This window comes from Rhamphochromis sp. 'chilingali' (genome assembly GCF_963969265.1).
Source record: "Rhamphochromis sp. 'chilingali' genome assembly, chromosome: 4".
NCBI lineage: Eukaryota > Metazoa > Chordata > Actinopteri > Cichliformes > Cichlidae > Rhamphochromis > Rhamphochromis sp. 'chilingali'.
In genome coordinates this window covers 288,758-314,959 of record NC_137948.1, presented here as the reverse complement: position 1 = coordinate 314,959, position 26,202 = coordinate 288,758, and the positions used below count along the sequence as shown (strand labels likewise).

Genomic DNA, 26,202 nt, shown 5'->3' with positions numbered 1-26,202 from the left:
CCTGCAGTTTAACTCATTGGTGTGTGTTATCTGGCTTCATGGACAGATAGAGCTGGGTGTCATCTGCATAGCAGTGTAAATGTATGCTATGTCTTCTAATGATGCTGCCTAAGGGAAGCATGTATAATGTAAACAGAATTGGTCCTAGCACTGAACCCTGTGGAACTCCATAATTAACCTCAGTGTGTGAAGAGGACTCTCCATTTACATGGCAAATGGTAAATGGCCTGTATTTGTATAGCGCTTTTACTAGTCCGTAAGGACCCCAAAGCACTTTACACTACCTTCAGTCATCCACACACTCACACACATTCACACACTGGTGATGGCAGCTACATTGTAGCCACAGCCACCCTGGAGCGCACTGACAGAGGCGAGGCTGCCGGACACTGGCATCACCGGGTCCTCTGACCATCACCAGTAGGTGAAGTGTCTCGCCCAAGGACACAACGACTGAGACTGTCGGAGTTGGGGCCCAAACCAGCAACCTTCCGATTACAAGACGAACTGCCAACTCTTGAGCCACGATCGCCCCGTGAACAATTTGGAGTCTATTAGATAGATATGATACAAACCACTGCAGCTCGGTGATTTTAATATTCATGTCTGTTGCCCAGGGAAGCCGCTGGCTAAGGACTTTGTGAACCCTTTTAATTTTGTTCAATCTGTTAAGGGTGCCACTCAAGAACGTGGTCACACGTTGAACTTGGCATCATCATATGTATTCGTACATTCCCTGACCATATGCCCATTTTATTTGACATTGTTCCTCTTTTAAAACCAACCTGCCAGAGGGTCTGCAGATGGAAATTAGCCCAAGGCTGCATTGAATCATATCTGTTATTAACCTCTGTCTCTCTTCCACAGCATGTCTTTTATCCTGTCTTCCTTCTCTCACCCCAACCGGTCGCAGCAGATGGCCGCCCCTCCCTGAGCCTGGTTCTGCCGGAGGTTTCTTCCTGTTAAAAGGGAGTTTTTCCTTCCCACTGTTGCCAAAGTGCTTGCTCATAGGGGGTCATATGATTGTTGGGTTTTTCTCTGTATCTATGAAGCGCCTTGAGGCGACTTTTGTTGTGATTTGGCGCTATATGAATAAAATTGAATTGAATTGAATTGAAGGCTATAATCTGGCACATTTACATTTGTTAAAATGTTCATTAATATGTATTGCCCCTCTTTCTAAATAAAATAAAATCGTCCTGCTGTTAGACGGCTTGCACCTGGCCGACGCTGTTGTGCCGAACTTAATACCAGTCTCTTGCCACGTCAAGTACCAAGTGAGTTTAAGCATGCAGTTATCCATCCTTTACTTAAGAAACTGGGCTCAGACATTTCAATTACGACAAACTTCAGACCCATCTCAAAGCTTCCTTTTCTGAATAAGATCCTGGAAAAGATTGTTCACACTCAGCTGAGGAACCATCTAAGTGATTTTCAAATTCCAGAAGCTCTTCAGTCCGACTCTAAGCTGTTTCACAGCATGGAGACACCTCTCATAAAGGTTATGAATAACATTTTGTTAGTGACGGACTGTGGTAAAAATGTATTGGTTGTTTTGTTGAATCTGACTGCTGCATTTGACACAGCGGATCATGACCTGCTGATCTCTCGACTACAGCATTGTGTAGGAATTTCTGGCTTGGCAGCTTCATGGATAAAACCATATCTCTCTGACAGGAACGTTTGTGTTAAGTTGGGTTCGGCCTCATCCTCTGTGGCCCCTCTGCCATGAGGTGTACTGCAAGGATCTATTTTTGGGCCACTACTGTTTTCATTGTATCTCCTGCCACTGGGAGCCACTGGGAAATTGAAAACACAAAATTTAATTTCATCTATATGCTGACGATTGCCAGCTTTACCTACCTTTCAATCACTGTGATAGCGCCTCAATTGGACTCCTGCTTGATTGTCTTAGCAAAGTTAAATCATGGCTGGCCCTGCAGTTTTTTAATTTTAATGAATGTAAAACATAGGGACTTTTATTCAGTCCCAATCTGGTACACCAGATGTTGACTTTGCTCCTCACCTGAAGAGCTCGGTTACTAATCTTGGGCTGCACTTAGTTTTGATGGCCACATAAATGGCGTAGTAAAATCCTCATTCTGTCACCTCAGACGTCTATTGAAGGTCAAGCCTTTTCTTTCCAGGCGTGACTTGGAAACTGTCATCCATGCTTTTATAACCTTACGCTTAGATAACTGCAACTCCCTTTTAATAGGGGTTGGCCAAAGCACTCTGCCACGGCTGCAAATGCCTGACGTTCATGAAGTCATTACTAGTTAACATTAAAGGGATGGTTGGCTCAGCAGTGCTCTGACTGTTTTTCAGCCTGGCTACAGTGCTGAAGAGAAATCTAGGGTTGTTCTTATTTTCTTCAACCAGTGATGAATAGCATTAGTATAGCATTAGTATAGTATAGCACAGTACAAATGTTTTTAGTTTTTTTTTTTAGAGCAACAAACTATTTCTCCAGGCTAAATGATGATCTTCTAAATTAGTTTCCTCTCCATCTTAGCAGTTATCTGTTAATTATACTAGGGGCCGACTGCGTGACAAGTGGCGGCGGCGCAGCAGTCGTGGATGTGAGTCAAGGCTCACAGGCGGCAGGTGGCCGGCGCACAGGCCCCCACCGCATGCTGGCCTCTGGTGGAAGCCAGGCAGGTCCAGCTGCCGTGCAGACCCTCAACTCTAACCCTGGGCAGGTCCCTCCCGGAGTGGGTATGCGTGCGGAAGTAGGCTGTGCCCTGGCTGGCCTCTCCCTGGGACCGGTACGGGTGCCAAAGCAGTCCGGTCATCAGTCACTCCCATGCAGTCAAGGGATGTCGGCGGGGTCTTCGCCAAGACCCGATCCGAGCTGCCAAACTCTCTACCAACTGCATCCGGTGCTTGGACCGATCCTGCAGTTGTTCCTGCTGGCGGTAACACCGCTCCCTCTTTGTAGCTGCGAGTTTGGCCACCATTTGGGCCAGCGCCTCCCTTGGCTGTCCCGGTCATGGTTCTGCCATGCTACGATCCTGGGTTTCGGGATGCACAGCAGACCAGATCACATTCTTTCACTTTTCTTTTATCTCTGCTGTTGTTTTGAACACTCGGTTGCAGCTTTTCAGCTGTCGCCACAGACACCAACAACAACAACAACAACAGGACCCAGTTCATTCTTCTTTTAAGCCGGTAAGGCTTGATTTCTCATGCCGCTCAGGTGTGACTCTGCAGCGGTGCCACAGACAATGCTCCGCCACACCACCCCTAGCCTGGACCCTCTCAGTGAGGTCATTGTCAAGACTGGCTACAGATACTGAATACAGAACGCGGCAAACGTCAGCCACCTGGATGAGATCAAACTGTATGCCAGGAGTGAACAAGACATCGATTCACTGATTCAAACCACGAGAATCTACAGCAATAACATCGGAATTTCATTCAGACTGGAGAAATGTAGTTGGACGGTAACGAAAAGAGGGATGCTAGTCAGAACTGAGGGGACTGCACTACCAGAAGCAACAATGCAGACATTGAGGACAGCTACAAGTACCCAGGAATCCTACAGGCAAATGGGAATCATGAAGAAGCTGCTAGGGAAGTCCCAACCATCAAGTACCTGCAGAAAGTAAGGCAAGTCCAGAGGAGTCAGCTGAATGGGAGGAATAAGATCCGGGCAATCAGCACCTACACCCTGCCGATGATCAAGTACCCTGTTGGGATAATAAGCTGGCCAAAGGAGGAGACAGAAGCCACTTGCATCAAGACAAGAAAGCTCCTGACCATGCATGCAGAGTATTACCCCAAATCCAGCACCCCAAGGCTGTACACTAAGCAGAACGGAGGAGGCCGAAGACTAGTGAGTTTCAGAACCACTGTCCAGGATGAGACAACGAACATCCATGAGTACATCAAAAAGTTGGCCACAACTCATTATGTCCTTAGTGAATACCTCAGGCAGCAGAAACCTGAGTAAGACGAGAAGCAAGGAGAGGAACCATCATAGAAGGACAGGCCCCTGCACGGTATCTACCACCGTTAGTGGGCAAGCAGAGGAAGATGGCCATAGTGATGTAGCTGAACCTAGTGATAGCAACATCAAGAAAAAGTAACATGATAAGCAGAAGTACCAAGGGCTGAGAGAGGAGCCCGAGAAGATGCGGAGAGTGAAGGTAACAGTGGTTCCCATGGTAATCATAATACATAACCTCTGAACTGGCCTAGTGGCTCCAGCAAAATGTGGGGTGACATTCAACATCTCTGTCTAGAAGAGGGTGGAACTAGGAACAGCAAAGATACTGTGCAGGAACCTCAGGCTCCCAGGCCTTTGGTAGAGGACCTGAGCTGAAGTGGGCCACCCACAATGTCTTACATCTTTCTCCATCTCTAAACAAAATGATCTTATCTCTCATTTGTTTCCTTTGTAGTACTTCAGTAGTTAGCTGATGTACTGTGACCAGAACATAAAAAAGCACCGTTATGACCTCCTTTAACTAACAGTAGCAATGCATAAATTATATGGTTTTGCCTCTTTATCTTTATCTGATACGTCCTTATGATGGATAAACCAATAGGACTGTATTTTACCTGTAATCGGTCCTACATTTACTTTCAGATCGGTTTGATGTTTAAAGGGTTGCAGTGATGGGAAATAACTTACGATGTGAGTCAGTGTTAAACCTAAAGTAAGGAGCACGCTTGGAAAATGTATAAAGTAGGAAGATGAAATATTTGTGTTGAAATGTGGAGAATAAAAGTAAAAAGCTGTCAGAAAAACAAATACGGATATAAAGTACAGATACTTGAAAACTTTAGTTGTGGTACTTGTGCAGTACACAGCACAAGGTCAAACTAGGAACAGGAGAATCACCTGCTGAGGGCTGCTTGCCGTGGACACGTGGAACATCAGCTTGAATTCTCTGAACGTTGTAAAAACTGACTGCCTCCCTGTTGAGTCTTCTGACAGGAAACAAAAACAAGCAAACAGAAAGTAACAACAATTACCAAACACCATTCTGACATCATTGCAGAACCAGGACAAACAAGGACCCGGTTTTGTTTCAGAAAAAGAAATGGTGCTGGTACCGCTGGTATCTTTCAGTGGACCTCTGTGGCCCAGAAGGTCCAGGAACTGATCTAGAGCGGGACTGCCAGAGTCACTGTTGTCCTCCTCGGTGGACTGACCAGCCCGACAGAATAACACGCCCACTTTGCGCTGGAACTTCAGCTGCAGTAAAACAAAGAAAAGCAGGCAGGGTCAGCGTGGACCATCGGGACTCTGAAGGTGCTGGTTATAAGATCAATTCAGAAGGCTTGGAACTGATGCGTGAATTACGCTCCAGCGGGAAATCTTTTAACCCTACCCGGTAACCTTCTGCATAACCAGACATGAAGCGCCTGAGAAACTTGAACGTGTGTAAAGTTGCGGTGAAGGTCTAAGAGGGGTTAGATTTCCCACACAAGTGAAAATCATTTGTATAATAATTTGTATAATAGTTAGTTGAAACAGGAGTACTTCAGAAATTGGAGAAAATGCTGGTGTCACTGTTTGTACTGGATTTACTGGTTTTATTGTTTATATTGACTTGATGATGCCGTGTCAGGAGACCTTTGGTCATTTCACACAACATCGGAAGGTCAGCTGACTTCTCCCTCTTGCAGTGGACGTTTTAGGGCACCTGGACAAAAAGATGAGCCTATCACAGTGTTTTACCTCGTCTCTTACCTGAGACACCTGAAGGCAGGAGCACCCTCCTGCCGCTCATGTGGATATCTCATATTAATGCGATAGTAAACTTATCATCTTCCTGCTGTGTTCTCAGGCTGATGTCCGTCTGTGTCGTCTCCTGGGATTTCAGTCTGACTGGAGCTTAAAGAGACCTCTCTTCTTCTGCTCAGGCTCCCAGTGGCCACTTAAAAAACTGCTTTGTATCACTTTGCTAAACTTCTGAGAGAGCACAACAAGAAGGTTTTCTTTATTTTGTACTGACCTCTGGGAGGGCCACCAAAAAGTAAGGAAAACGTGACAAAAACTGTAGCTGATTAAAAAGGTACATCTTACTTGTTCCAGCTAATACCATCAAGTCTGAGTTTGTCTCTAAACTGGACAGAATCACAGAAGCTTTATTAGGATCTCTAAAGCTCTAGAAGGATGAGATAATAGTGAATCATTTCTTTCAGACAGAGAACTCGTAGCTGCTGCCTGTGAAAACCTCTCTGAGGATGTGTGTTTGGGTGTTTTTGAAGAATACGCTACTCAGCATTGATCAGCATGGTGGACGTAGCACGAGAAGCTGAATTCTTATGCCAACTGTTTCATTATGTGAAAGCGTCACAGCATCAAAAGCCCGATTTAGCAAAATGGCTATGAAACGGGATTCTAGTTTAACACAGACCATCCTGTCAGAAACATGGGAAGGCCAACCATGGCAGTGGCAGGTATTTCATGGTCAGCTGGTGGGTGGCACACTGGGACTGGCTCACCTCCTGCTGGTCCAGCTGCAGCAGCAGTTCAGGGACTCTGGGTGAATCTGCAGCCAGTCTGAGACTGTGGATGCTAAGTTGAGGAACCACAAACTCGAGAACATCCTTCAGAGGAAGACGTCGACTGGTCCCGTGTTTGGATGAAGATGGGATAGAGTCCTCTGTGATGGATCCTCTCAGGGTAGACAGCTGAAAGAGGGGGCGTGATTGGGTCAGACTAAAAGGACAAACAGGGATTAACAGCATCACCAACAGTCACTTTATAAATTAGTAATCGAAAATGATCTCAAACCAGACTGTGATCAGGTCAGGTCGCCTAACCAGTCACGTGACCGGTCACATGACTAGTTACCTGACCAGTCCTGAGGATCATCCTGTAGTTGTACTGTGTCTCATCACTCCTCTCCTCCAGTTTCTCTCGCCGGAGGCTCAGAGACACCGGACCAAAGTTCTCATCAATGCCAAAATAATTTTGGTGATCTGACAGAAAAAACACAGAAGGTCACTCACATCAGTGAAAACAGAAACCTGAACGCAGTAACAGTGCTTAAATTAATCAGGGGTGTCGAACTCCAGGCCTCGAAAGCCGGTGTCCTGCAGGTTTTAGAGCTCACCCTGGGTCAGCACCTGAATCACATAATTATTTCATTATCAGGCCTCTGGAAAACTTCAAGACATGTTGAGGAGGTCATTTAGTCATTTAAACCAGCTGTGTTGGATCAAGGACACATCTAAACCCTGCAGGACACCGGCCCTTGAGGCCTGGAGTTCGACACCTGTGTGTTAGATCTTCAGATCTTCATATTCAGTTCATTTCTTTTCATTTACAGTCAGAAATATTATTGCACTTCAGGGTTTGTTTTTAGCACACAGTCACATGTTGATCGTGTCGCCTATCCTTATGGCAGAATGTTTCTGTTGGAAGTTATTGAACTGTTTATTTTTTAACTCTATGGATACTGAGATCTATTACAAACTCTTCCTGTTATAAATATCTTTTGTTGGAACTAGATTAAACTGGTGGCACTATTTTAAAAAGCGTCCTTGCTTTACTTTTAGCAAGAGCATCCAGCTTCTGCATCGTGGTGAAGTCTGGCCCTCGACTGGACCTTACCTTGGTTGTAGAAGTATTTCAGGTAGTATCTGGCTCCCAGGTCAATGTGTTCAATGTCGTGATTATTCATCAGATGTTGGTCGAACGCCCGAGTTCCTCCACGAAACTCCAACACTGAGATGCTCGCGTTGGTGCGGTGGGTGCTGAGCGGCGGATCGCTGAAGGATGTGTCTGCTGCAGCACCGCAGGTGGAGGTGTTGGCCCGAGTCAGGCCCAGCCTCCTTTCCATCTCCCCTCCAATCTCATTATGAAAGAACGGACAGCTGCTCACCAGAAAGTTGTTTTTGTCACGTTCATCAGGGCTTAAAGCATCAAACACATCACATCCAGAGGTGGAGACGTTCCTTCTGTGCTGGAGGTCTGCTTGGGGGACGAAGCCGCTGCTGAAGTTGAAGAGGACACTCTGACTATCATAATGAGAAAAGCATTTGTAAGAGATTGCGCTGGGTCTTGTGTCCCTGTTTGTCCTCTGATTCCTTAGTCTGCTGAGGATCGATGTCTCCGGCTTTGTTTTCTGAACATGCGACACATAAACCGAAGCGTTCACATAGTTGGGTACATAGATGACATCCCCATGAGCAATGCGAGCGGCAGTCTGCAGACTGGGCGACAGTGCAGCACGAAGCTGTGCAGGTTCTGGGAACGGAGGCGGTGCGCTGGGCACCTGCTGCTCCAGCCTCCAGGAAGGAGTCTCAGTGGATTGTGACAAACTTTGGCGGTCCAGTGTCGAAGTGCTGCAGCACTTTCGCCTCAGACTTGCGTCTGTGTTTGGGTTGATGGCAGCAGGGTCCATGTCTTCAGCTCCGACATCACTGATCGTCACCTCACTGTTGCTTCTCTTCATCCTTGCCAAACTCCTGCTGGTGGAAGGACTCGGGCGAACTGGGAATGTAGTCTCTGACCTGGGCTGGGGGTCCAGGCTCTTGTTGGAATGGGGAGGTTGACTCAGAAAGCTCAAGTTCAGACCCTCCTGAGCATCCCTCCTCTGAGACAAGTCGGACATTCGGGCCCTGACCCCCATCTTTGGTACAACAGGAGCTCCCTGAACGACCGGAGGTCCCATAGTCCCGATCCTTGGAAAGTCTAAGAAACACTGCTGTTAGTCTAGTCCAGAAGGACCCTGAACCACTGCCAGGACTCAGACCCGAAGTTCATGACTCCTGTGAGATCTAATAGGTCCACAGTCTGATTAGGATCAGAGACAGGAAGTACATCCTGGACTCACCATCCACAGCGATCTGAAATAAGAAAAGGTTGTCATGCACTCCTGTTGAGGTGAATCACCTGTTTACCTGTGCTACAAGTACAGGTGTGAACATGCGCTAGTCAATCCCAGCTGCTCATTCGCCTGTAGGTGTGACGCATCTGTTCGGCTGAAAAACATGAAGCGTCATGCCTGAGAATTTAAAACACAAACGTGGCAGACGGACCAGTTCTGGTATGGGGAAGAGCCACAGGACAAACCTGTGCCCAGATGTGAACTAGATGTTATAACCCAGTTATTACTTTATTAATGCGAGAAGCAACAAAACACACCTGAAGTCCACCACGTTACCATGAGAAGGCAGTGTGTGTGTGTGTGTGTGTGTGTGTGTGGTATTTCCAGCAGCTGTCTCCGTCATGTTCAGCAGTAACAGCTGAAGGCTTCAGATATCTGTATGTGGACAAATGTACTCTCAACTGCATACACTGCTCTGTGTGTACTGCATACTGTATACGCTGTACTGTGTTTGGAGCCGGTCTGACGTCAGGTCAACCTTGAACATTACATTTCTGACATAAAGCTAAAAGCAGACATTGGAAAAATAAACACGGAACAATGCTGCATGCCTGTATGTTTGAGCACATGCAAACAGATGTGGAGTTCTGTGAAACGTCCCAACACTGTGTGATCACATCGGCAGAGTAAACGCTTTGCAGACAGTCATACAAACTGCTGTTTTCACTTTGGTCAGTTTGGGATCAAGTATCCATCTACCCTGGTGTTAGGAAGTTTTACCTGAAGAATAAAACATAACATGAAATATATTAAAAAGTGATCCTGTTTGACTGTAACTGAATTCAGTTCAGCTTTAAGTTTATAAGATAAAGATGAGATAAACCTTTATTAGTCCCACACGTGGGAAATCATGTCATATAGTATCTTATTCTTATTATCATATCCTATTTCATTGCTTTTCTTAATTTTTGCTACTGTAACTTTGCACTGTCCACTTTCTGCTGTGACACAACAATTTTCCCACGTGTAGGACTAATAAAGGTTATCGTATCTTTTCTTAAAATACAAGTTAGAGCAGTAACCCCCCCCCCCCCCCAAAAAAACCCCCTAATAGAATAGAATAAGATAAAATAATATAGTATATACAATAGATATATAGTACAATTGATATGTCACATGACAACAGAAGTCTCAGGGTGCTTTGTATTGAAAGGTTAGATGATCTATTTTGGTGCTTTTAAGTGTTTCTTTAATCTTAGTTTCCTGACTACAATCATCAGAACCCCTCAGGACGGCACAGCCAGTGCCCTGGTCCCTCCCTGAATCATCATCAGTGCAATCAGGAGGTGAATGCTGTAGTTCCAAAGACACCACCACCCAGCTGAAGTTTCACATTCATTCAGGAAACTCCTTTTATTGACCTGGCTTCATTTGCCTGTAAAAAATAAGACTATGAAACAAAGCAGCCAGCAAGAGTACAGGAGAGACGATCATGTGTTTAAATGCAGGAAAAGTAGTGTACTAATTCCTGAGGCCAAGTGGGATCTTTACAGATGTTTCTGTCTGAGAACATCTGTAAAGGCGGATCTTCGTTCAAGGGAAATGATGTTGAAGAAGCTGCAGTCATAAGGAGCAGCAGACTGTGGTGCATTGTGGAAAACTGTTGTCAACAGTCGGCCATCTGCAGATGACAGAAATGCCGTAGTTGGGTCATGAAAAGTGAGTCTGAGGAGTTGATAACATCGGCGTGATTGCCTCTTCCTGTCTCCTGACCCAGTCATCTCAGCTGATTACTGGATTACATCACTTCCTGTTCATAGGGCAAAGAGGTCTCTGAGGAATCTGCTTCCTGTTGGCGGAGGGTGGAGTGAGGTGGGGAGGGTGGGGGGTGATCTTATCTTCAAATTAAGGACAAAGACACAGATTTCAAGAAGCCTGTCCTGCTCGTCATCAAGTTTGCAACTGTCTGCAACACGCCTGTGACATGTATATGCTTTGTGTGAGGTTTCCAGCACATTGACCAGGACATGTCCTTCAACGCACATATTAAACAAATATGTAAGACTGCGTTCTTCCATTTGCGCAACATCTCTAAAGTTAGAAATATCCTGTCTCAGAGTGACGCTGAAAAACTGAACATAACAGAATTGAATTCTGTTATCTGTTACCACACCCAGAAACGTTGTATCAGAAACTTACTACTTCAACATTATTTATCAGCAATTCTGCTCCAGCATCTTTTTTACAATTTCCAAATAACATAAATGTAGTTTTATTCAAATTTAGTGAAAACTTGTTTCTGTCAAACCTTGTTTTCAGTTTTGTGTTCCAAAAGCTGATGTGAATTATCTCCAGCACAAAAAAATCTTTGAATCATCTGCAAATAAAATAAACTGTAATATATCAGATGTTTTTATATATCATTGATGCACAGGATAAATAAGCTTTGGACCCAATGCTGACCCCTGTGGAACTCCACAAACAATGTCCAGGCACTCTGATATTCACCAAGCCTCACAAATTGTTGCCTGTCTCTCAAATAACTCCTGACCCACTCCTCTAATGCTGTAGTGCTCCAGTTTATAAGGTAATATTTCATGATTGATTGTGTCAAAAGCTTCTTGTAGGTCAATGAAAACTCAGACTGTGCATTGTCTTTGATCTGTTTTATTAGTGATATGTTCAGTTAGTTCCATTAATGCCATGGATGTTGATCTATTTGGTCTGAAACCATACTGACTTTCCATTATTATTTTATGTTTATCTATTAATTTGTCAAGTCTATTAATAAAACCTTTTCCAGTATTTGTGAGAATTGTGAGAGTAGAGAAACAGGCCTGTAATGTGAATTGGTGTCAATCTCCATTTTTAAACAGTGGTATTACTTTAGCAGTTTTCATTTGTGTTGGGAACGCACCAGTTTGTAGAGGCAAATTGCAAATGTATGTTAAGGGTTTGGAGCATCGATCAAAGTCTGTAGAGTTTTCAGTTTGTGATTTCCCAACAACATGATTTCCTTTTTTTCCACCACCGTTAAAAACACTGACTGAGGATTAGGCCGGGGGAATGTGGCCAGAAATATTTATCACAATATATATTTGAAAATGTGCGATAACGATATAACTGACGCGAGACAAAATACTTTACCACTCCACAACTTTATTAGTGCAAAAAACCCATCAATGTATTTTCACTTAAACAAGCAGCTGTTTTTTATGTGCATTAAAGTTATTTAAAATTTTTACCCATATTCTATCGCCATATTTCATTTTCTAACCATTGCCTAACATTACACCGGTGTTATCGTGAACGTTTGATATGGCCCAGCCCTAGTTGAGGATTACGTTCAATGAGCTTAGTTTCTTTCTCTGCACAGTTTCTTGTGTTCTGTCAGCCAAGTCTGGCCCAACACTTACAAAGAATTTGTTGAACTCATTAACCACATCGCTCATCATTATTAGTCAAATATGAAGGATAATGTAACTGCCTAGAACTATTTTAATAACAATATTTCATGTTTTCCAAATCCCTTTACTGTTATTTTTATTCATATTTAATAATTTCTCAATTTTACATGACCTCAAAATACTAGTTAGTTTATTTTTATACCTCTTGTTCTTATTTTCAACTTCTCTACTTCTGTACTTTATAAATCACCTCACTGCTCAGCAGTACTTCGTTACCTCACTGCTCAGCAGTACTTTGTTTCGGAGACGGAAATTTTACCTTCTCGAGGACCGAGGATCCAGGGCTCTTCCAGGGTTCTGACTCTCGGATCAGACCCGGACGTCGTGTCAGTCGGTTCCGGTTTGTTTCCCGGTCCAGTCACACTGACACGGACGACACGGACCTCTTGTGCGGGTCCTGGTCTTGGTTCGGTCTCGTTAAACTCTCAGCTGTGTCTGGTCGGACGCTTCAGCTCAGCCAGGCTGGCGATGCGTTTAAGTGATGCTCGGATTCTTTACAGCCAGCCCGGCTGATGCCTTCAGAGGACGTTAATAAACGTGGGAATTTTCTTCACTTGTCTGTCTTTCATTGAGCTGAAAATAAATAAAGTGAAATAGCCCACTGTTCGTTCTGCGGGCGGCTTTCAAAGGTTGTAAACCTTTTGGGGATTCCTAACCTGGATGATCGAGCATGCATGAAGACGATTTGATAAAAACGTCACACACTGCAGTTTTAATTTATTTGGATCCACGTTAAATACACAGTTTTTTTCTCATTACAATATTGATATTACAATATCTCTTGACAAATATTAACATGAGATGAACAGAGATGAAGATCAGACTTCATCAATAACTTCACTAACTCAGTGCTTCAATTTAATACTGTCAAATTATTACTGTGCAGTTTATACTGCTTAACTTTTATTATTGTAATATTAGTAGTATTACTTCAATGTCATTTCATTGCTTACCAAACGTGTAACTCAAGTCATTTCTCATAATGTATGTCAGGATGTGAACCCTTTAAACTTTAATTCTAATCAAGTCACCACATTTCTTTCAATAAAACTCTTAAATCTGGAGTTTAGTCAAATAATTTATCTGGAAATCACAGATGGTGACGCTCTGAGGACTCTATGAAGACGATCAATGTGAATATCAAAGATCTTTTAACCTGTTAAACTTTTTTTAATGTCTCTAATGAATACATACAAAGAATATTCATTGTACAGATTCATGTTTAAGAAATAAATACTGAAAGTAATCCTGCAGCACCTCCATCAGGACAAAAGAGAAAATAATTAAGACAAAGTTGAAGAGCTGTGGAGTTTCAGTCTGACTGAAGCTTTTCTGCCACTCAGACCAGAACTGCACAAAAGAGTTCACTGATAGTTTCACAGTTAGTCCAAGAGAAAGACGACATTTCCAGTTAAACCAGTATTCTAATGAGAAAGGAGAGAGCAGCTCCTAACGCCAAACCCAGAGAGAGGAAGAACGCCATGATGGCTCCAGCTGTTTCTGCTTCATGAGGAAGAACGTTCCTGTTAAAAACCAGAATATTGACATATTATATTATATTATATTATATTATATTATATTATATTATATTATATTATATTATATTATATTATATTATATTATATATTGGAGTACTGTAATTAATTATTATCAGGAAGTCCTAAAAACTCCCTGAAAAGCCTTCAGTTAATCCAAAATTGTTAAGGTAAAATATATATTCTTAGTGCCTATTTTCTGTTTCTATTTTTTATGTAGGCTAGTATATTAAAGAGGCCACTTTTCAGTCATAAAATGTGTTAAAGGTCACAAAGTGGGGAGCAAGACTGGAATACTGTGCAAGACAGGAAAATGCTGCAGCAAGAGTCCTGACAGGGACTAGAAAGAGAGCAGATTTCTCCTTCATTGGCTTCCTGTTAAATCCAGAATCCAAAATCCTGCTCCTCACATACAAGGTCTTAAATAATCAGGCCCCATCTTATCTTAATGGTAAATGGACTGATTCTTATATAGCACTTTTCTACTCTCCCATAGTACTCAAAGCACTGTATACAACATACCACATTCACTCAATCACACCCATTCTCACAAGCACTGACTCTAAACTGAGTGCTTTTCTAACGACATTTACACACATTCACACTCCGATGGATGCATCTGAAGGCAACTTGGGGTTAGTATCTTGCCCAAGGACACTTGGCATGCAGACTGGAGGAGCCAGGGATCAAACCACCAACCTCAGTAGGTGACCTGCTCTACCTCCTGAGCCACAGCCACCAAAGTTAATGACCTTGTAGTACCATATCACCCTATTAGAGCACTTCACTCTCGCTCTGCAGGCCTACTTGTTGTTCCTAGAGTATTTAAAAGTAGAATGGGAGGCAGAGCCTTCAGTTTTCAGGCCCCTCTTCTGTGGAACCAGCTTCCAGTTTGGATTCAGGAGACAGACACTATCTCTACTTTTAAGCTTCAAACTTTCCTTTTTGCTAAAGCATATAGTTAGGGCTGGACCAGGTGACCCTGAATCCTCCCTTAGTTATGCTGCAATAGACGTAGGCTGCCGGGGATTCCCGTGATGCACTGGGTGTTTCTTCTTCACTCACTATGTGTTAATCGACCTCTCTGCATCCACAGCATGTCTTTATCCTGTCTTCCTTCTCTCACCCCAACCAATCACAGCAGATGGCCCCGCCCCTCCCTGAGCCTGGTTCTGCCGGAGGTTTCTTCCTGTTAAAAGGGAGTTTTTCCTTCCCACTGTCGCCAAAGTGCTGCTCATAGGGGCTCATATGATTGTTGGGTTTTTCTCTGTATCTTTTATTGTCGGGTCTACCTTACAATGTAAAGCACCTTGAGGCGACTGTGTGATTTAGCGCTGTATAGATAAACTGAATTGAATCCGAGATGTTTCCAAACCAGCTGAGAGGTACTGTCTCTTCAGCGTGTCTGAGGTCTGCCTCGGCGTCTCCTCCCATAGGGACTCCTCAGCTGACTCTCCTTATGGAGGTGCAGCTCTCACCCCATCTCTGAGGCTGAGCCCAGACACCTTCAGAGGAATATCATTTCTATTGCTTGTATTCTCCACGTCACTACTCACGGCACCTCCTCCCTAATCCTGAGTGGACCCACAACGCTTTTCAACTTTTAAGTCTGTATGTTTTACATCGCAGCTAGTTTTAGACAAAGGCCCCATTTTCAGAAACCATAAAATAATTAGAAAAATTAACATAATTTTACATTTAAAGATTGATTTTAACACTGTTTTTAATTTCAGTGTCTGTTCAATAATGGGAAAAAAAGTAATTTAAATTTAATTTTTAAATACAAGAATACTCTTGTTGTTTGAAATATCAATAAAATTACAAAAACAGTCTGAAATGTATTTTCTTTATGAGCATACAACATCTGTATTGGTAAATGGGCAGAAGGTAATTTCCCAGATGGTGTATCTTTTATAACCCTAACTGGTAAAATTACAGAAAAAAATACAAATAGAAATGAATAATCTATATTATTTTTAAGATTCCCACAAATCTAGGGGCGGGGCTTATCCCAGCTACCACAGGGCAAGAGGCGGGGACTGTGCCAAAGAGACCGTGCTGCTTGAAATATGAAATAAATATTAAATGCCTGTGAAATTTTAGTCTTGCATTACTAAAAATATACTTAGTATTATTTTATGTTATTTTAATTATAACTTAAAAAAGAAGTTTGTTAGACTATAAATGTTGAAATATAACTTAAGTTTACTATAAAAATATCAATAAGCAGTAAAAAGATTAATTTAGGAACCTTTTTGGTTCAGATTTTGGTTTTGAAGAGAAACAAAGGTGCAGGCAGGCACTCTGTACTGCAGTTAACTTTAAAATCAGCTGTTGTTGATTATGGGACATTTTACGAGGATACAGTGTGGAGGGGAAAACTTTTTTTGAATAGCCAGGGAGTAAAATGTACCATTTATAGTCTGTAATGGATGAAGGATGGCAAAGGAACCTTACAAGACCAGCCGGTGTTCAGATTCGGATAATCTCTGTGAACATGTGAACTTTATAAAATTGTTTTAGAAGCTCCAATAATAAATTCTGAGAGAGGACAAAGGAGCATTTACACTCTGCAGCAGGCACATATACACATGTATACGTGTATGAAGTACAGAGAACAACGCTGTTCTGGGAGGTGCTGAATAATAAGTGACTGCTGAGATGAAAACAGTTCTCTGGAAAGCTTTTAATGCTTCTCTCATCATTCTGTTGCCCCTCCATCTTTGTTTCATCTGGCCAAAAATCTGCTTCAAAGCTGTGTGGGCTCTGTTGTAGGTGTAGTCTGACCTTCCTGTTTCTGAACGTATCCAGTAATTTGCACCTTGTTATAAACACTCCATAAATGCATGAACTGTTAATGTATGCTATGCTATGTCTTCTGATCATACTGCCTAAGGGAAGCATGTTTAACCACCGAGGACCTGGCGTCTACATATTTGGAAATCCCATTTTGAGTTGTCTAGATCAAAATACTAGATTTTGCTCTACAAGGGCCTGATATCCTCTGCTCAGAAACTACATCAGGTAAAAAGATAATTCTTTGTTTTTATATTCATCAGGTTGCAATCAGCCCAAATAGCAAAGAGAAATTAAGAATGCATGCCATTAATGAGTTCGGGTCTTAGGAGGATAATGTAAACAGAATTGGTCCTAGCACTGAACCCTGTGGAACTCCATAATTAACCTCAGTGTGTGAAGAGGACTCTCCATTTACATGCACAAACTGGAGTCTATTAGATAGATATGATACAAACCACTGCAGCACAGTACCTGTAATACCTACAGCGTGCTCTAATTGCTCTAATAGGATATTATGGTCATAAAGCACTGGACCACTCTTGCTGCTAGTGGGTGCACAGGAAGCTGTGTTGGACTCAACTGTAATATACTTAATACTTAAAATGAGCTCCACAGAGAAAATCAAGGCTAACATTAACATGATGGGGTGTTTGCTGTGTGCAGGTTTCTTACCTTGGACCATAACACATGCAGAGGCTTGCCAGGTACCCGTTACTGAAGGCAAAGAGGATCATGAAGAGGATAAAGAAGCAGTCGTGATAGAAAACGACTGGCAGGTGGGCACGAGGGTGAACATTGCACAGCATGAAGAGAGGGATGAAGACCAGGCGACACCCGATGGATGCAGGAAGTATCACACTGTCTTTTCCTGGCTGGAAAAAAAAGAATACTATCAGCTCACATGTCTTTCAGTTTAACTGGAATATATAGAGCACCATCTACAACAAAGTGCTTTATGATAAACTGAATACTCTCATTAAAGACTGGTACCAATAATGACATTATTTGAATATAGACTGGAATCATAAAGTAAAAAGGGAAGACTTGAAAATGGTAACACATGACTTTGAGTTTCAACGGGTTAACAAAGGACCAACTATGTAAATATGGGCAGAGACTGTTCTGAGGTCAGGGAAACATGTAACAAGCACAACATGACAGGTGTTTGTTTATTACACTGAGAAATAATGTGGTAACTGATGTTATTAGCAAAGGAAACACTAAAGAAATGTAGCATCATTTAAAGATCTTAATAAGGAATTCCAATGTAACTGATCATCACATGTTATATATGTGAGCAAATCTGATTATAGAATCAAGTATAGTGGAAACAAGATTTAATAGCTATTTTACTGATTCTGTTAAAGCTTTGACTTTTAACTGTTTTGTCACGGCTGGCGGAGTGAGCCGTGTGGTGTGGAGGAAAGGGAGGACCCAAAATGCAGCAGTGACTGATGATACGAGTGATGTTTATTTACAAAGTGACAATGGCAGAAACAGGCAGTGAGGCATGACAAAACAACTGAAGAAACCTAAACTGGGAGAACTAAATGACAAACCTGAGACCATACAAAAGGGGTGCGGGGCAGAGAGACGCAGAGACAGGAACACCATAGAACGCAGACGAGCCGACAATGAACACAGACCGACACCCACTAAATATACACACACAAGGTAATCAGGTAATCACACACAGGAGGGAAGAACAGCTGAACCTAATACACATGAGGACCGGAGGACACAAGCTGAACACAATGACAACAGACACAGACCTTCAAAATAGAATAGGAAATCCAGAACATGAGCCTTCAAAGTAAAGCAGGAACACACAGACTGATTTACAACACAACACGGGGACATGAACAGAGCACCAAGGACAGACACAGGTAGGGCTGAATACACACACCAAACTACAGGTTCAACCCTAAACCAATACAAAATCAGAATAAACACAAAGCACAAAAATGAACTTCAAGGAAACACAAAACGCTGGGCCAAAATGACCCAGGACCATGACATGTTTAGGCTCAAACTATTCTGTTACTCCTCCTCTTGGCTCTCGGAGGAGTTGGATGCGTCTTCCACCCTCTCCCTCCCTTAGCTTCCCTTCTATGCTTCTATGTCCTTGTCTCGTCTCGTCTGACTTTAAATCTGAGAGAGCATCTCATTCTTGCTCTTGTTCTCTAAACGAATGTTTCCCAGATTTCATCTGGGAAACATTCGTTTAGAGGAGCTCATGGCTCTTAAAAGAGAGATACACCTGGAGACCAGTGATGGACATTAGAATGACTGAAAAATCGATGCAGTTTGTTCTCCCTAGACCACATACTAACATCTCTCATGCGGCTATACCCCCACCCCCGACGGCACCAACTGCTTGAAGGTTGACGCCAAGAGGAACAACAATATTCTTCCAAGAGACACGAGAATGAACAGACTCTCTGCCCTATTCCTCAAGGTCACCTGCGTAGGCTGCGCACTGTTGATCTTTGCCTAACAGGCGAAAGGACACTTTCTCAGGCTGAACTCAGGACACACATCCCGACATGCACACATGCACACTGATACTGATACGCACTCACCACCCTCCCTCCCTTCCCCCCGATCCAACGCCTCCTCCCATACTTACTTCCCACCCGATGGAGACAGCGGCTCTGAGGCGGGATGAGGTTGCAGCGTCCATGACCCACTGTGTACATTGTGTACTATTATTACTGGTATTAAAATGGCAGAATCTCCCAAGTCAGTAAAAGTTAAAAGGTCATTTAAAACCCTAACCCTAAGCATAGGTTCCACCACAGCATGTTTGAAGTCAGCAGGGACACACCCAGACTGAAGACTGCTATTGACAGCAAACACATACCCACAGATGTCAAAAACATCTTTCAGTAAACGAGATGGAACAATATCCAGAGTACATCTGTGGGTTTCAGGTGGTTGACTGCTTCACTCAGTAATGAAAAGGACACAGGTGTCAGGTTTCCTGCGTCATTGACCCAGTGTTCTCAGTTTTGTCATGTTCAGTTTATTTTGCCACATGTTGTTCTCACTTCCTGTTTTTCCTGTCAGCTCGTCTCATGTGTCGTTAGCCAGATTATGTTCAGCTGTGTACCCACCGGTCTCTCATTAGCATCCTCATCAGTCTGTGTATTTAAGTCTTCTGTTTCCACTCGTTCACCGTCGTGTCATTGATGTTGTCGCTGTTAGGTTGTTGTATGTTCAGTTCCTTCAGCCAGCCAGCCAGCCATTTCCTGCTTCAGTTCTGTTCGTTCATTTCGGTCAGCAATAAACACCAGCCTTCACCTACCAGTGAGTCCAGCGTTTGGGTCCTAGTGATGTGCGATACCACTGATTTCCTTTCTGATCCGATTCCAAGTATTCAGGGTGGTATCGACGATACTGATCCGATACCGATACTTTGTACAAAAACTTACTTTATTTATTGTATCTCAAAATATAGCGTCATCATGATTACAGGACATCATATTACTTGTTCTTATCACTTAATAATGCAGAATTCATCATATAGAAATAAAGAATCTGAAGTTGTGCCTATTTGAACATGTTGCCTGCCTGCAGCACTAAAGGATTCAGTGAGAGACGTCTGTCTCGCCCTAGCAGCACCTGTCCCTGTCCTCCTCTTCAGTTCGCCTCAACATAAGCTCGTCATATTCTGTGATCTGATTTACTGTGAGGTGTTTCACGAGGTTAGTGGTGTTGCCACAACACCTCACTGTCTTTCCACATGTATTGCAAACCACATCTCGGCTGTTTGTGGAGGTAAAATACATCTGCACATAACTCCAATTACACTCAGCCATTGTTGTGAGTGCGCACGCCAGGGGCTGGACACAGTTATACAGCTGTATTTTGCACATGACTATGAAAGGCAGAAGAGGAAGTAATTCCTTCCAATGTTGACAATCCGAATGATATAGTTTCTTTCCACTGTGTTCCTGTTAATGATAAACTACAAATTTACCCTAAATTACTAAACTATTTTAAATCAAATCAAATCAAATCACTTTTATTGTCACATCACATGTGCAGGTACACTGGTACAGCACATGTGAGTGAAATTCTTGTGTGCAAGCTTCACAAGCAACAGAGTTGTGCAAAAATACAATAATGTAAAACAAGAAAAATATTAGAATGGCTAAATCTGAGACTAATAAATATATGTACAATATATAATAGTATATGCATTACTGGATGTGTATACTAAATATGTTTTTCTACGTGTGTGTGTGTGTATATACACATATTTTACAAATTAAATAGAGTAAAAATAAAATAAATATATAAAAAATATACAGAGTTGAGACATGTGCAAAACAGTGGCATTACTGTACAGTATGTAGTGCATAATGTTGAAGTTCCAGTAGTGAAGCTGAGGTGTCTATGACGTGTTCAGCAGTCTGATGGCCTGATGGAAAAAGCTGTCTCTCAGTCTGCTGGTACGGGACCGGATGCTGCAGAACCTCCTTCCTGATGGAAGCAGTCTGAACAGTTTATGGCTGGGGTGACTGGAGTCCTTGATGATCCTCCCCGCTTTCCTCAGGCACCGCTTCCTGTAGATGTCTTGGAGGGAGGGAAGCTCACCTCCAATTATCCGTTCAGAGCACCGCACTACTCGCTGGAGAGCTTTGCAGTTGTAGGCGGTGCTGTTGCCATACCAGGTGGTGATGCATCCAGTGAGGATGCTCTCAATGGCACAGTGATAGAAGGTCCTGAGGATGCGGGGGCTCATGCCGAATCTTTTCAGTCTCCTGAGAAAGAAGAGGCGCTGCTGCGCCTTCTTCACTGTTTTGTTTGTGTGTACTGACCACGTAAGATCCTCAGCCAGATGTACACCAAGGAAGTGGAAGCTGCTCACTCTCTCCACAGCAGCGCCGTTGATGGTGATGGGGGTGTGTACTTCTCTGCACCTCCGGAAGTCCACTATCAACTCCTTTGTCTTTGCGACGTTGAGGGTGAGATGGTTGTCTTGACACCAGTGGGTCAGGGCGCTGACCTCCTCCCTGTAAGCCGTCTCATCACCGTTGGTGATAAGACCCACCACTGTAGTGTCGTCCGCAAACTTCACAATGATGTTGGAGTTGTTAGTGGCTGTGCAGTTGTAGGTGTAGAGGAGAGGGCTCAGTACACACCCCTGTGGAGCACCAGTGTTCAGTGTGATGGGGGATGAGGTGATGCTGCCCAGTCTGACCACTTGGCGTCTGTCAGACAGGAAGCTAAGGATCCAGTTGCAGAGGGAGCTGCTCAGTCCTAGATCCTGCAGTTTCCTGTCCAGCTTCGAGGGAACGATGGCTTTTCTCTGCACCTGTTTCAGTTCCTCGGGTGGGGAAGTCTTCTGTTTCCACTCGTTCACCGTCGTGTCATTGATGTTGTCGCTGGTAGTTCCTTCAGCCAGCCAGCGAGCCATTTCCTGCTTCAGTTCTGTTCGTTCATTTCGGTCAGCAATAAACACCAGCCTTCACCTGTGAGTCCAGCGTTTGGGTCCTCCTTTCCTCACCCACACTGCAACCACTGACAACAGGCTCAAAGTGGTCACAAGCAACCAAGTTGGCATATAAACAGATGGGTCGGAAGGATAATATGAGACCTGATATCTGTGATCCCGTTAATAAAGAATTTCAATAAGTTTTCACATGTTGCTTTTGATGCTATGTGGGGAGCAGCAGTAGGGGGATTAAGAACTAAGTTAGTGATTAATACGAAGTCTGTGACTGTTATCAGACATGATCTTAGAGAAATACTTTGTTTTTGCTGCACTAATAGCCTTTTGATCATTTAACAATATAAATATTAAAACTAAATTTGCAATAAAATTTGTCTTGCATCTTAATACCAGTATAACGGTCTGTATAATTTTCGAGGTCTACAAATAAAGAACCAGATAATAGATTGCATTTATATAGCACTTTATGAGACCCTTTATGGACGTAGACTGGGTGGAAAGAGAAGGAAGCAATCTGTTAATGTTACGTAGATGGAAGTAGGCAGAACGGGTGAGATTATTGATGTGAGATTTATAGGAAAGTGAACTGTCTAGGATGACACCAAGGCTCTTAACCTGAGGAGAAGGGAAAACTGTGGAGTTATCGACAGTGAGTGAGTCAGAGTCAGTTTTTACAGGCTTACATACACACGCAGTTACTGTCCCTCCATTTAAAAAGGCAGAGGCGTCACGATGTGATTATTTTACGTGTAGTTGTTTTTTATTTCCTGTGTAATAATATTCATTTATTTGTATCCTGCTGTAACTTTACTGTATAAAGAGCTAACATCTCCAAAATGTCAGGAATAGTTAGTCATTATAAGAAGTGTTTGTGAACTAAAACTCAAGAATGTGGGATCCTGTTTGTCCGTAATTTAAACAGCCCAGCGCTGCTCCAGACACAGGGAAAACCAATCCTGCAGGGAGACCTACCTCGGCACTTGTGCAGGTGAAGCCATAGGGAAGATTTGCTTCACCATATTTTCTAGTCTTTGGCTTAGAATGAAGTTGGTTTGGAAACATATTCAGCGATGCTTCATCTCCTGCTTTGCGTTTGTGTGGGCGCCCCATGCTAGCAGTGTCCAAGTGTTTTCTTTCCCCCCCCTTTTCATACCGCGCCCCCCCCTGCAATGGCTCTGCGCCTCCCCTAGGGGGCGGGCCCCACACTTTGGGAAGGTCTGCTGTAAGGGAAGAAGGTGGGAGGGAGGAATCAGGTCTGCAGGAGAGATATAACTGGGTGTCATCAGCAAAACAGTGAAAGTGAAGATCAAATTTGCAGAAAATGGTACCTAGAGGGAGGATGTATATTTTGAAGAGAAGAGGGCCTAAGACTGAACCTTGGGGTGCACCAGAAGGGACCGGGAAAAGACGAGAGCAGAATGATTTCAGTTGAATAAACTGGGAGCGGTCAAGGAGATATGATTGAAACCAGGCTAGGGGTGTAGCCACAGCTGCCCTGGGGCAGACTGACAGAAGCGAGGCTGCCATCGGACCCTCTGGCCAACACTAGTAGGCAGTAGGGTGAAGTGTTTTGCCCAAGGAAACAATGACCAGGACAGACAGAGCTGGGGATCAAACCGGCAACCCTCCAGTTATAAGATGAGGTTCCCAACCCGCTGAACCACGGTCACCCAGATGAAATCATGGGAGGGAGAAGACTGTCAATGTGAAGCCGGAGGACCTATTGGAGGCTTGCTGTTTATAGCTGAATTGCTTGATGACAGAACTCAAACTCACCCACATCAAGATGGCTGTTAAGCTCCGCCCACCCCAGTCACACAGGTTAAAGAGCAGGAAGCAGCTGACAGGAATGAAGTACTGGTCTGTAAATCAAACAATTATTTGAATGTTTGCGTGTATCAGTAGAACAAGGAAAAGGAAACGGGGGGCAAATTCACGCAGATAAACATGGAACAAAACACCACAGAAGAAGAAAGGTTAACATTAGCCGTCATTTCAACAGAAAACGAGGTATTGACCGACCCCAGGAACCTCCGTCACTGAGCGTGGATTTGGTGTCGGCAGTGACGGCGGGAAATGTGCCAATGGTTACAGTGAAGGTAAAACAGACTGACAGGGCCAAGATCCAGATCTGAGGGCCAAAGGTCAGAGGTCAGACATTCCCTTTAAAGAACAAACTACAGTTAATATTGATTATAGATTGTTTCTTGATCAGTTAAGTAATGTGTAGCTGACCTTCTTAAAGATTTTCAGCATGGAGACGTCCTGAGGCTTTGTCTGATCAGCTACTGCATCTTTACATAAACAACAGAATAAACAACAAAACAACGTAAATGATAGGATAAATAAAACACATGACAACAGAGCGCTGTAACTGTGATGCCAGATTAATGATTTAGCAATCTGTGTCAATCTCAAAGTGAGATTTTTCTGTGTGGTTCTCTTTTCACCTGATGAGTAACCACGGTAACAGAGTAGTGGGTTATGTTCAGAGCCAGTGAAAGCATTTCACAGACTCTTTTATGTTTTTAGTATGATGGAGGTTTTCTATCTGCAGCTTTTTCCAGAAAACAGTGAATGAAGCCCTGCTGGAAAGCTCCAGCAGCTCAGACTGACTGGAGTTCCATGCTCCAGACCTTACTATTTCTTTGACTGGAGAAAGCGGGTGCTCACAGGAATAGTTTTGTGTGAAAGAAGAGTGACATGCAGATTTATTATGTTTTGTATGTTTCAATTTGTTTTACCCCTCTGTGAAGCGCTGTCTTATAGTGGTGGAGGAGTTTGTGTGTCCCAGAGATCCCAGGGGCTATGTTGTTGGGGGGCTTTTGCTCCTTGGTAGGGTCACCCATAGCAAATCGGTCCTGGGTGAGTGACCAGACAAAGAGTGATTCAAAAGACTCTTATGTGTACATGATCAAGGGAACAGTTCTTCCTGCCCGGGATAGAGCTAGAGGGGCCACGCCTGGAGCCAGGCCTGAGGAAGGTGCCGAAGGGAAAGCACTTGGTGGCTGGGATAGCCCATGTAGCACGGCCAGGCACACCTGGGGAAGGGACATGGGGCCACCTGCAGGAGGTGCTGTAGCGGTCTGATGAATTGTGTGCCTGGTGGTGGCCATGGCAGAGACCCTGGTGATCCATGGCTACCGAGCCTGGCAATTGGGACATGGAACATCACCTCTCTGGTGGGGAAGGAACCTGAGCTAGTGTGTGAGATTGAGAGATACCAGCTAGATATAATCGGTCTAACCTCAATGCAATGAGCTGTCAACTGATCAACACCTGGTGGTGAGTTGGATCAGGTGGATGGGGGATAACGCTAGACAAACCCTGCACACCTAAACGTATAGTGATGGTGCACTGGGAATACCTAGCAGAAGCTCTGGTCTGCTAAATCTTCAACTCCCACCTGCTGCAGAGCTTTGACAGCATTCTGAGGGAGACTGGGGACATGAGGTCTGAATGGGCTGTATTCAGTCTATCTGTGTCCTCCATTGCTGAGGCTGCTGAACTGAGCTGTGGCTGCAAGGTGGTTGGTGTCATTAGCCTGAAGAAGGAGCCCTATCGGGTTGGCCTGGTTAGCCTGTGGCACTCGACTGGTACCAGCAGACCAAGCAGAATGCAGATCAGGCAGTGGCTTAAGCAAAAACCATGGAAAAAGACTTGATTTTTTCCAGTTTGCCAGAAGTGATTCTGGACCAACTCCTCATGCTCTTGGGGATATTTGAGGGTGCATGGGAGTTTGTCTGACCACTTCGTATGTTTTTTGGACATAAGACCTGCATGCATCAGAGTGTTTGGGAGGTGCTTGGGGAGTACGGGGTGTGTAGCCTGTTGTTAAGAGCTATTCAGTACTTATACAACCGTTGGAAGAGCTTGGCAGGCAATAAGTTGGACTCCTTCCCAGTGTGTGTTGGACTCTGCCAGAGCTGGCCTTTGTCACCAATTCAGTTCATTTTTATGGACAGAATTTCTCGGCGTAGTAAAGCAGCAGAAGGCTTCAACTTTGGTGATTTCAGAAACTCACCTCTGCTTTTTGCAGATAACGTGGTTCTGTTTGCTTCATCAGGTGGTGGCCTCTAGCTCGCACTGAAGCAGTTCACAGCTGAATGTGAAGCAACGGGAATGAAAATCAGCACCTCCAAGTG

General features: G+C 43.7%; 2 protein-coding genes across 7 annotated transcripts in view; both read right to left on the bottom strand.

Moving 5' to 3' along the window:
* The window catches only part of LOC308395364 (signal-induced proliferation-associated 1-like protein 2), a 41,351-nt gene extending 28,628 nt beyond the window's left edge, over positions 1 to 12,723 (bottom strand). For 4 of the 6 annotated variants that reach the window (XM_080880176.1, XM_080880179.1, XM_080880180.1 and 1 more), the window contains exons 1-6: positions 12,522 to 12,723; positions 7,577 to 8,814; positions 6,815 to 6,942; positions 6,463 to 6,651; positions 5,065 to 5,206; positions 4,850 to 4,938 (exon numbers count right to left, since the gene is read on the bottom strand). In XM_080880176.1, the coding sequence (XP_080736302.1) occupies positions 4,850 to 4,938; positions 5,065 to 5,206; positions 6,463 to 6,651; positions 6,815 to 6,942; positions 7,577 to 8,639 (1,611 nt within the window). In that variant the 5' untranslated portion in view covers positions 8,640 to 8,814; positions 12,522 to 12,723. The remainder of the gene's footprint in view (positions 1 to 4,849; positions 4,939 to 5,064; positions 5,207 to 6,462; positions 6,652 to 6,814; positions 6,943 to 7,576; positions 8,815 to 12,521) is intronic. The other 2 variants (XM_080880178.1, XM_080880177.1) reach the window with 2 other exon arrangements.
* Positions 12,724 to 13,053: 330 nt separating this feature from the next.
* The window catches only part of LOC308395367 (equilibrative nucleoside transporter 1-like), a 37,191-nt gene continuing 24,042 nt past the window's right edge, over positions 13,054 to 26,202 (bottom strand). The window contains exons 9-13 of the mRNA XM_080880184.1: positions 24,293 to 24,351; positions 24,080 to 24,188; positions 23,834 to 23,919; positions 17,269 to 17,468; positions 13,054 to 13,785 (exon numbers count right to left, since the gene is read on the bottom strand). Coding sequence (XP_080736310.1) covers positions 13,674 to 13,785; positions 17,269 to 17,468; positions 23,834 to 23,919; positions 24,080 to 24,188; positions 24,293 to 24,351 — 566 coding nt within the window. The 3' untranslated portion in view covers positions 13,054 to 13,673. The remainder of the gene's footprint in view (positions 13,786 to 17,268; positions 17,469 to 23,833; positions 23,920 to 24,079; positions 24,189 to 24,292; positions 24,352 to 26,202) is intronic.